The sequence below is a fragment of the Prionailurus viverrinus genome, chromosome A1 (assembly GCF_022837055.1).
Source record: "Prionailurus viverrinus isolate Anna chromosome A1, UM_Priviv_1.0, whole genome shotgun sequence".
Taxonomy (NCBI): Eukaryota; Metazoa; Chordata; class Mammalia; order Carnivora; family Felidae; genus Prionailurus; species Prionailurus viverrinus.
The window spans coordinates 54,372,736-54,384,378 of NC_062561.1; the positions used below are offsets into that span (position 1 = coordinate 54,372,736).

The window sequence follows — 11,643 nt, forward strand, 5'->3', positions numbered from 1 at the left end:
AGTTATTTCGGTGCCTAAATTCCATTCCAAGTGGGTCCTTGTATTAAGCCAAATCATTTATTCTTCTCTGTACATTAGGATTGTTTTGAGAAAAAAGCTTCTTTCTAATCTCCTTTAATAGTTTATTGTTTTAAAGTTGCCAAATAAACCTGGCTTGTAAAAATTCTTTAGGCCAATCAGAATGCAGTTTTAGATAAAAATGTAAAACATTTTCTAGCCATAGATATTTCAATGCTAACCTTTTTTTGTTTGCTGTATTTCTATCCCCCCCTTTTTTTTGACTCTAAGTAAATATTTTGAGTTTAATTTGACCAGAGATGCACTCTCATTAGTGGTGTTCACATTTGTCTCTCATTCACATGGTTGTCTCTCGTGTTGTACGGAGGGTGATGGTGTGGCAGCCAAATGAAATCCAAGTATAGGATGTATATAGTCTGACAGCTTTATCCTCCTAGGAATGACCAAACCAGTGATTAAATGTTCCAGATGTATAATCATTCTGATAATCAGTTGGTCCTTATTTTAAAATTCTGCTCTGGTCTTCTATCAGTGGAAACCTACCCACCCTTGGTAGGTCACAGAAAAATAAGGCAACTGTCTTAATTAGAATAGAAATTAACATAACTTTTATCTTAATGAATATTGAAAACTAATATTGATACAATATTGATGTAGCTAGTTCATGATACAGTATTGATATAACAAGTTAATGCCATATTTTTCTTTTTTAAAAATTATTTATTTATTTTAGGGAGAGTGTGTGAGCAGGGGAGAGGAGCAGAGGGAAGAATCTCAAGCAGGCTCCATTTCATCCTGGCTTAGCATGGAGCCTGATGGGGTAGGGGGGCTTGATCCCAGGATTCAGATCACGACCTGAGCCAAAATCAAGAGTCAGACTCTCAAATAACTGAACCACCCAAGCGCTCCTCCCCCATTTTTATTTTTCTTTACTAAAATAGTGGGAAATATTCTGCACAAGATGACAAACTGTTCTTGATCTATAGTTTAATCAGTTTTCAAAGTTGAGACTTTTGCATCTGTATCTGGGTCCTTTGGCACACTTAAGAGAGGGAGGCAAATGGCCAATTGTGGGTATAAATGCTAGTGAAACTCTAAACCCATTAAACCTTTGAAGAGTTTGACCTATATGCTCAAGTTAATAAATTACATCAAAACCCATCAGTTACTTCACAACACTGTGCAAAGATCAAATTCATTTCTCTGGCATCATCAGTATCTTAACTGATACATCCTGGAGGCAAATAATCCTGGAGACAAAGTGTATTGGAGAAAGAAGTTACGCGAAAAGTTTGGGTACTTGGTTTTGTCTTTCTTTCACCCACAATCCCCAGAGCCTGCTCCAACATGGCAGAAATTTGACAAGGCCTTAAAGTCTCAGTGCATATAAATGAATGTTTAAAGTAACAACCAAAGTAACAACTGTCATCTTGTCATTCTTAAATGAATCTCAATAGAGAGAACATACAGGTTTCTTAAAAGAAAAAAAATTGAAAGGCAAGAAACCAGAAATATAGCTAAGATCTCCCTAACTGCTTAGCAGTCAGTTGACAGGTTTGCTGCATCATACTTTTAACCTCTCACAATATCAAAATAATGGCTGCTGGATTATAAACTCCTTATATTTATATAGGACTTTTCGTAAACTTTATAGAGATTAAGAACCTGGGGTGGTTATTCCTCCATCTCAAGATGACCTACAACATTTAAAAACTCACTCACTCAAGTTACAGTACCAGCTGCTCTCAATCTGTTTAGATAGAAATTTAATTTTCCATATTCTGAACATGAATTTTATATTGTTATATATTCTAAACATTTAACAGTTTCATTGGAAGCATCTTGAGGAATCCAGTTTTCCTGTTTATCTTTAAATAGTTTTCATCAGGACTTAACATGTACTTATACAGTCTCTTCGAATTTCAGTTGGTTATCACTAGATTGTGCATTTAAGCTAGTGAATTATGCTTTATATCCACTCCATTAAAAAAAAAAAGGCGCTAAATTAAGAAGCAGTTCCTCGGGTCAGTAATTTCTCAAACTGTATATGACTAGTGGAGTGATTAAAAATGCAAATTCCTAGGCAATACTTTATGACTCTGAGTAACCATGAGGGAGGGGTCTTAATTTACTTTTTCAATAAACACCCAACTGTATCTGATGCGATGTGTCTGTAGAACACTTGGAAAGCTGCTTGCATGCTGAAGAAAAAATGACTCAATTTCTATTCCAAATAAATCCTATCAGCGCGTATGGCAGTTTTTGATGAGTAAAGCTAATTAGTCAAAGTTGTGCTTTACAAATCCTGAAAACCATACAATGAACAAGAAACTCTGCCCAACTTTCAACGTTGTAATTTCTCTTAGACTATCAGGATTAAATCTAAGAGTATTAGAATTGCAACACTCAGAATCCCAAAGTTGAAGTTTAGAGTAAACCATTTCTAAATTAATTTAACCTAGTGTTTTCTGGAGAAAGTTCATAGGACTGTGAAGGTCCTTACAGCAAGGTCTTGGTTTAGAAGGCTGCATATTTCCTTGAAAGCAGATTTTAAAAAACAAAACAAGACAGCCTGTACTATGATAAGACCTAAAGAGGAGCCTCAGAAACAGGACCCAAGATTAAACAGTGACAGGTAAATCATTTTCTAGACTTCCGGTGATTCTTGGCAGCAAGAGGTTTGCCTTGGAAGAAACAAAAAAAAATCCTCATCCACAAAGTGACTAATTAATGAAGTGACATAATTATTGCCAAGTAAGAAAACCTAGTATTTCTTAAGATGGGCTATAGCAGCCTGCAGTGTATTTGCTACCAAAAGACAAATGCAAACACGGGGACTTCTTGCCAGGTCGCATCTTTTTCCCAAAGTACAATTTAACCAATTCTCTGGATAATTTGATTAAATAAGACAGGGCCTCTCAACTGGCTTCCTTGGACTTGAATTATGAGCCCTAGATTGGATGAAATTTCATGATATCCAACACCTGAATCAAAACAAGTTATGATTTCTGTGTCTTTCCTAACATAAGAAAGTTGTGGTATCATGGTGATAAACTTGAGTCTGAAACCAAGACGAAAAAATACAGCCATAATTGGCTAAGTGAAAAAAACATTTTTGCCTCAATTACAAGCATTGATCTGTGTATGCTGCATGCCTGACACAGAGGACATTCAATAAAAGTTGAACTAAACTCGTTTTTCTGGTCTTGAATTAGCCTCATGGCTATTCTTAATACTTAATTCTGTATATAAAGAAAAAAATCTAATTGTTAATCTTTTAGGGAAGTCTCCTGAATGAGTTTAAGATTTAAAAGAAAAAGAAAACAAGGAAAACAAAGGGAAGCCAACAAATCTGTAAAAGGCAAGAACTGTAACAACGATATGGCCAAAACAAGCACTCATGATTAATACAGGTGAGTCAAATGCTCGGTTATTTCCCTCCTGATTGCTAGAATTATCTCTGAAAAAAAAATCACTGAATCTCCTCTTTGAAGAGTTTATAGATAAGTGAAACTATTTCATGGAAATGCTAACCTTAACATAAAATGTGGTCTCTTTCACTTCAAAAAACAAAAACAAAGCAAAGGTAAAATAAGACAAAACAGCTCAGTTTAATTTCAAACGTTAATATATTTTCTATTTTATATTGAACATATGCATCTGTAACCCCTCATTTGCAGCAACTATCACATCCTCATAAAAGGGGCAAAATTTGTAAGATGCCTCTTAAAATAAATATTCTTTTTTATAAAATAATAAAACTTCAAATAAATATTCTTTACACTAAACAATATGTTGAAAAAATTAGAAAATAAAGGTTGAATTTTACTGTAACTGTACAATATACATGAAGTCCAAAGGGAAATCAGAGTCTTACAATAAAGGCTTTTCTGTAAGGCAAAATACAATCTAAAAACATACTGATTGATTCACATTCTTCCGAATGTACAACATATTAGTATAATATTTTGTGACTGTGCCATATAGCATGACACAACGTGTTTTTCACAGTTGCAAATATTATTGTATATACAAAAATATAGCACATTATCTCTGGAGAAAACAATGGGGAAAAAAAAGTCATCTGCTAATTTACAAATTTTGCAAGTACTATTCACAAACAAAAACTTTGCCTGGGAGTGTCTGTTGTTTTAGCTTATGCAACACGTGGGTCCCCAAGTTCTGTATCCCATACCTTGAGCTCCATTAGCTGAGTTCTAACAAGCGTATCAGTTAAAACGGCACATGGACAAAAAGCATTTCACTGCAAACAGCGAAGGCTATCCCAACCCTCTATTAACAGTGCCAAGATTCTAACTGTTTAGTTGGTTGCATATGCGTTAAAAAAAAAAAAAACAAACAACAAAAAAAGACAATCCTTATTACTGTCATATTCCTGATTAATGGTGCTATGTTGGTTTTTCAAAGTTCCTGGGTGGGACAGTGGGAACTTTGCAGCAAACCGTGTTTGAGTTTTTACAGCGGCATCCAGGCCGGTTAACCCGGTCATAACACCCCTGGCACAATTTAAGGCAACCCTTGGCTGGAAGGTAACACCATAAACAAGGCAAAAAGAGGGACATGACGCCCATGGCAGACCAGCGTGTACAACAGTGAGACTGGCTGCAAGAACACGGGTTGTCCGCACAGTTATCCTCGTCATCATTAGAACAGTGATAGAAGAGACCTTTCACACAGCACACACAAGTCCCATAGTCAATCACGTTTTGGGCTGAGCAAAGGCACTGCTTGTCGCAGATCCAGTCTGATGGCAGAGGCCTAGGATAGGTGCACTCCTTACACTTGCACTTGCCACAGTCCTCACACCTGTAGGCATGCAGGCCCAAATCTTCCTTGCTCAGTGGCTTAAGCTCACCTGGCTTGAGCTCCGATTTGGGCTGCACTCGGATTATCCCATCAGCGACGGGTCCCGAGGAGAAAGATGGTCCCAACAGTCTCTGTTCAGAGGAACTGCTGCTGGTACTTGTCCTCGTACTGCTCCGAGACCCCGAACTGACTGTGCTGATGGATCTGGACAAAGAGGCTCGTGCGGAAGAATGGACCTGTGGGTGCTGGAGCCTGGGGGGCTGGCGGTGCTCGGGCAGACCATGGAGCCTCTCGTGTTTGTGCTGAGTGGAGGGGCGAGGAGCAGGCTTGAGCCCAGGTCTCGGGACCACAGTAGGCCCCTCTGTGTACTCATTGGTGTTTCGGATGGCTCTGATCTGATCCAGAGACAACACGTGTACCTGCTGGGTGAGGGCATCTCTGGGGTCGGGCTCCCCGCGCTGCCTGCCACCGTCACGGGGTGTCTGCAGCAAGGACTGCGACCCGCTGCCACTCTGAGCTCTGGCCTCCATCAGGTCTTGGAAGTGTGGTCACTCCAGCGGGCTTAGAACACATCTGAATTCCTGCGGAAACCAAGAGGAAAGAGCTGGTTTACACTCCAGGATACTTCCCACTCTCCGCCTACCTGGATTAACTCTTGGCTTTCCACTCCCCTAGAGAAACGGGATTTGAAATGGAGTGGCTATGGAGGCTACCAGAATAGCCATATGACCAATACCATATCAAAAAGTGCAGGTTATGGAAGGATTAGACAATTCTCTAATCCTGTGTTGTGTAGTTACACAAAGCTGATCTTTGTTTCAATCACACAGGTTCCTTATTCAAGGAATAAGATTCCTTATTCAAATGAACATAAAATTGCAAGGTTCAGGCTCAAAGATTGCAAGAAACTAACGTTAGACCATAACATTGCCGCCGACATACATGTACATGAAAGTTGAATACTTTTTCAAAATTGGAAATAGGTTTTTAAGTTTGTTGTGGTCATTTTTGCCTTAAACATCAATAAATGCAGCCTAGAAATTCTTTCTTGGTTCTTATTTTGTCTGTTTTTACATCAGATACCTTTAACTATGACTTATCCAGTATTCAGGAACTTTTTAGAATACCGTAGAATGAATGTGACTTGCAAAAAAGAAAATAGTCACCCCCCCCAGGAAGTTACAAATTTTACAACAGTCATGCATTATTAAGTATACAGTAGCAAAAGTTATAAATTAAAAACAAATCCATTCAAATCCTATTAAGCGCCAGCAACACAAGAAAGCAAACTTACACAATCATCAACCAGCAGCCGAATTTATTTTCAACTTCTCAACAACTTGAGGATCAAATATTTTACAGCCAAAAATCTTAATGGCTTTGCCCGTTTCCAAAACCTTAATAGTTCAGGACATAAACCGACTAGTGATAACAGGAAGTGTTTCAAAAATTGGTGTCACGTCTCAAATCTATCATTCTGACAAGTAATTGCAATCCCTCTGTATATTTCAAAACTATCATCCCCTCTGGCAAGTCTACAATGAACAAAAACGGGCAAAAGTGGACCTTCATCCACTCTCCGATTTTTATAAAAGAGAGACGCAGGCAGGTGACACACGCCTCCCAACTCGGAACAAGGCAGAGCTGGAAACCGGATCTCACTTCCAACAGAAAGGCAGACAAGACAACGTTGATCTTTGCTTTCACTCCGTTTTATCGGCTCTATCGGCGTCCCAACACCGTCCCCAGCAGGTGGGACTCAGTCGGAGCCCCGGGGGACTTTTCTCCGGGGAGACTAACGTAGCCCAGGGGCTAAACTGCCCTCCCCCTGCACACAATCCGAAGACTGCCAAGCAGGAGGGGGCGGGGGGGGGGGTGCCGGCGCCTCCCTAGGGGACGTGCCTTGAAACGCTGGAGCACACTTCCCCCTCCCGACCTACGGGCTAAAATATACCCCACCCCAGAGCACTGGAGGGAGCCACTCCGCCCCCAGGCAGGGGTCACGCAGCCCACCGCAGGGCGTTCTGGCTAAGGCCCTTGAGTGTCGGGCACAGGTTTCGAGCCCTGCCGCCGAAAGCCCTGACTTACCCGCTGCCCGGACAGGTCTAACCCACGTACACTGGGCAACTCCACCACGCACTGACCGAAGGGGCATTGCCTGCGATCCGCACACCCATCTCCTTTTGGGTGGAGAGAAAAAGTGAAAGGAAAATTGCTTTATAAAGGAAGGGCAAGTCCCAGGGCCTCACTGAACAAACCGGGTCTGCAGGACGCAGATCCCTGGTCTGGAAACTTTCGCGCAGATTTGCTTGCAGTTTTAGCATCTTTGATAGGGGGGTTGGGAGGGATTTTTTTTTTTTTAACAAAAATGACTGCTGCACATTTCTGGCCTCCTTCGCAGCGCACGCCACCCACCCCCCCACTCCCCACTCCGAAAGTGCTTAGAAACCCCCATGAAGAACTGTGTGTGATCAGACTAAGGATTAAGGGGAAAGGACTTCAGCACAAGGGTGGGGCAAGCACAGAAATGGCTTTGTAAAAACGCACAAGATCCCGAATTCAAAGCAGCAGCAGCGACTAAAAAGTAAATCAGCCCTTCAAAGGAAATAAAACTATCCTCTTTTGGTACCTATTTTCAGGTAATGGAAAACGATCGCGACCGCTTGATGACTTTCTTCCTGTGCTAGGTCAGCCCAATCTTCCAAAAATAAAAAAAGCGTGACCCAGGCCGACCACAGAGAACGGAAAAAAGAAAGAGCTGCCACTTCCGAAGCGTAGCCCCGGCGTCCGGCAGGGCGACGTTCCCACCCGCACCCGGCTAGCCTCGGTGCCGGGCACCCTGCCCAGTTTTCACTCGCGGGGTCTCGCTGCCCCCGTGAGGCGAGCGACCCGACCCGCGAGTCCCCGGTCCCGCTGGCGCCCCTGCCTCGGGACAGCCTCACCCAGGACCTGCCTTCCCCGGAGCGGAACAGGTTAGAAATGCGGGCGCCTACAACGGGGACCTGGAAAACACAAAGTGTTCCTCCTCCCTCTCCCGCTCTCAGCGCCGAATTCGCGGTCAATGTAGGGCCAGCAGCCGACTCGCGACGAGCGGTCCGCCACCCCAACCCCCCAGAGCGCGGGCGCGTGGGGTCCTGGGGCTGGGGACACCGTACCCGGCGCGCACTGCTGCCCCCGCCAAGGCAGGCCGAGCCTGGGGCGAGGCAGTTCCACAGGCAGCTCCCTGGATCCCCCCTGGGAACCTGCGGGGTTAGAGAAAGGGAGGCCTGAGGAAAGACAGACCCCACTCCCGGTCCGACTGCATCTACTCCATGTTGCCCACAACGCGCCGGCCACGGCGCCAGGAGGGTAAGAGCCAAACGTGCCTCACCGTGATCGCGGCTTTGCACCAACCCCTCTCCGTTGGATTCTCTTCTTCCAAGCGATGTGCAAATAAAATCCAGCCCCGATGCAAACTTTTCCCCCTTCTTCCTAACTCTGCTTCAGTCCAAGTTCCGAGCGATCGGCGGGAGGAAAAAAGGCGAGGAAAATCCCGAGCCAAGTCCCCAGCCGATGAACACTCCGGGGTTCGGGGCTGGGGGCGACCCCCCTTCTAGAAACGCACGCGGAGTATTTCCTTTTTCTCAATGAACTGGAGGCCGAAGCGCCAACGGCGAGTCTCCTTTCCTGGCAGATGAGCGAAGGAGAAAAAGAAAACGGCCTTACACAGAATCTAAGGCCAGATGGCCAAGTCGTGCGGCCGCGGCCGCGTCGGAGCGGAGGTGGCGCGGGGGCGCGGGCCGGGCCGGGCGGGCGCGGGGGCCTGGGCGCTGCGCGCTCCGCCGGCCCCTCTCCTCCGCTCGCGCTGCGCCGCGCGGCTCTCGGCGGTGCAGACTGGGCGTTGTGGAGGCGCGGCGGAGAGGCCGAGGCGGGGGCGGTGGGTGCGGAGGAGGAGGTGAAGGAGGAGGAGGAGGGTCTGGGGCCCGGCCGGGGGGGCTCGCCGTTGGCCTGCGCCCTCGCCTTTCCGGAGGAGGCAGGGAGCTCTGCGGCGGCCGCGGCAGCAGTAAATGGCGTCATGTGGATCCGAGGCGGAACAGAGCAGTTGTTGTCCCAGAGGATATATCGCATCCGGTCCCAGCTCATTGGCTCCGCGGGGCTACATTCACTCACACTTCAGCGCCCGCCAGCGCTCCGAGCCGCAGGAGGCATTCAAAAGGGCAACCGCGCCGCCCCGCGCGTCCCCGGGCCGGTCCTGCAGCCCGGGCGCCGTCACGCGGGACGCCCGCGGGGCCGGGCTGGGCACGGCGGGGTCAGTTTATCTAGTTTCAAGGAAACACTGACCTTAAGGTTCCCCAGAGGCCATGAGGACGAGCTTTAGGCTCGGACTGACTTATGGAACTTTCTCCTTGCCATTAGGAAAAAAGGGAATGAACATTTAAAACTAATCCGGGCCACGCAGTGTTAGCATTAAAACAAGTTGCAGGTTTTAAGGGTTTATTCGGAATCCATTTCAAGCCCACCTCTCCCCTTTTCTGTTCCCCCTCGAGGGGGCGACGGGGAGAGGAGAGGGGGGAGGGGAAGGGGAGCGGGAAGTGAGGTGGGAGGGCTATTGGTTTATTCTTTGTCTTCTGGATTAACCCGATTATACACCAGGCACCAGCACAAACCGCCTCCCCCACCTCACAGCCCTGTAGGAGAGGAACGGAATGCAGATTCGGGTTTCAAGTACTTTGTGCTGTGGCCGAGATTTGCTTTTAATTGTGTCGCTCTGTAGTTTTTGTTTTAATATTAGATTTTTTTTCAAGAATTAGCTATAGATGGAGGCTTTTTGAAGATCTTTGTTTTGTTTGACGCAGTAGGTGAAGGAAATTCTACAGTCTATGCCTTTTAAAAAGTATTTAATTCAATAACACATACAGGATAACTCAAGGTCGACATGACGGGCTTCTGAAACGGGAGGGGGCTCACTGTTCCACTGCAGATTTCCTTCACTCAACCAGAAGTCATCATTTCCGACTCCTCTTTGTCACCTAGAACGTATCCCAAAAAGATCCTATTGTACATTTTGAAGGTGGTCTGTATTTTCCCACTTAAAAAAGTAGAAACATAAAGATAGAAAACGCGTAGATAAGCGTTGCTCTAACTGCCGTTCATTTACTAAGAAACGTGCTTGCACGTGGGAGCACCGGTGGGAAATTACCGCCCCCCCCCCCAAGACACTCCTGTTACTGGATTCTAATAATTTACAGATTGTTTTTACTTTACAGGGAAGTACGGTTAAATCTCCCGAATAGCACCTGCCCCCGTGAGGGGTTAGAATTCTTGAAATAATGCTAGGAAAACGTGGTGCTTGATTCCCCGGGTGCCGCTCCAGCTCACATCCGTTCGTAGCTACCCTGGCACTCGCTGCCTTCTCCCGAGCTCTAGCTCTAGAATGTCCTGGGCGCGCTCCCCACTGCGCTGCGCTCTCGCCCTCATTCTCCATGTTTCTCTAGGGCTCTCCCCACTCGTCCCGGGTTTGGAACAAGAGATGGCAGGGGAAGTGGCATACATTATTTCCGGGTGCTGGCCTACGTTACCCCCACCCCACCCCTCGGTGAGGGTGGACAAGGTTAGGTCGGCCCGCTCCGCTGTGTCCCTGAGGCTAAGGGCAGGAGAGAGTCGGGTCTTCCCAGCCTTGGCTGTTCGTCCAACGCCCAAGTCCTTTGAGCCTCCGGGTGAATTTAGGCGCCGCTGCGTTTACAGCCTATCCAGCCACCAGGGGGCGCCCAACCGGCGCAGGGCTGGGGCTATATTCTTCCCCGGCACTGGACTAGGGCAGGAGAGGGAGATTGCCGTCCAAAATGTATATCCTGTAGTCTGGTTCAAAATGAATAAAATTCAGATAGCCTTCTCTACCATCTCCTCGGACACATTCCGTTTGGAATACGAGATGAGGTACCAAGGTTCTGAAGAGCTCCAGCTTTTATCAATGAGAAGAAGGAATTGGGGGCCAAAGGCAAGTTGTGCAAGGCTAGTGGGGTACTTGTTCCCGTGTGAGGGCAGCAAGTCTCTGGCAGAACAGGTGGAAGATACGCCTTCTCTTAGTCTTCTCAAATCCCTGCACCCAATGACTGCTCTTTAGGAGACACTTGTGCCTGTGTTATTCTCCCAGCACTACAGGAACTTTTTGAAGACACACTGTTCTGGATCAAAGCATAAAATGGAATTTAAATTAGGAGCTTCCAGCTGGTCAGAGTACCTTATATTTTTATTGAGTCAATAGAGAAGAATCTAGGAATTTATATTTCTCTTTCATGAGCTATAAAGAATCCCATGTTATCTAGCTCTCCCATCCTTCCCCCACAGCATTTAACTGGGAAAACATTTAACCTATAACTTAAGCACAGAGTAAAAGCAAGAACCTGGTGGATTCTTTCTAACTTACTCTTTATTATTTTATTTAGTGAAATTATTATTCTTTTTAGATGTAATGTATAGAACAATATATTGTGTCCCCAAAATTTGCTTGGTGAATTATAACCCCAGAGAGGAATTATGTTTATGTGTATGCATGTGCATGTGTGCATATATATATATATACACACACACACACACACACACACACACACACACACACAGAATGCAATGTTGGGTGCAGCTCTTGTAAAGTATCCCCAAATTAATTCTCACATTGCATTCCAAAGTTATAACTGGGATTACTTTTGGAAGATATTTCAGAATTACAAAAGAATGTTAATGTAAAATTTCACAGTGAAGCCCATTTTCAAAGGTGTTGTGCAAAGTTCCAGAGAAGCAACCCTGATGCATGAACAGGTG

The 11,643-nt window shown here is 45.5% G+C and overlaps 1 protein-coding gene across 2 annotated transcripts; it reads right to left on the minus strand.

The window, feature by feature from the left end:
• Positions 1-3,628: 3,628 nt before the first annotated feature.
• Positions 3,629-9,033, minus strand: SPRY2 (sprouty RTK signaling antagonist 2). Of its 2 annotated transcripts, XM_047878629.1 has the most exons (3): positions 8,216-8,245; positions 6,934-7,025; positions 3,629-5,426 (listed from the first exon to the last, which is right to left on the minus strand). In XM_047878629.1, the coding sequence occupies exon 3, from the start codon at positions 5,373-5,375 to the stop codon at positions 4,428-4,430; it is 948 nt and encodes a 315-aa protein (XP_047734585.1). In that variant the 5' UTR covers positions 5,376-5,426; positions 6,934-7,025; positions 8,216-8,245; the 3' UTR covers positions 3,629-4,427. The 2 variants fall into 2 exon arrangements, 1 of the variants encoding a protein (XP_047734585.1); XR_007156389.1 differs by lacking the exon at positions 6,934-7,025 and having other exon boundaries at positions 5,288-5,426; positions 8,216-9,033.
• Between the last annotated feature and the right edge of the window lie 2,610 nt (positions 9,034-11,643).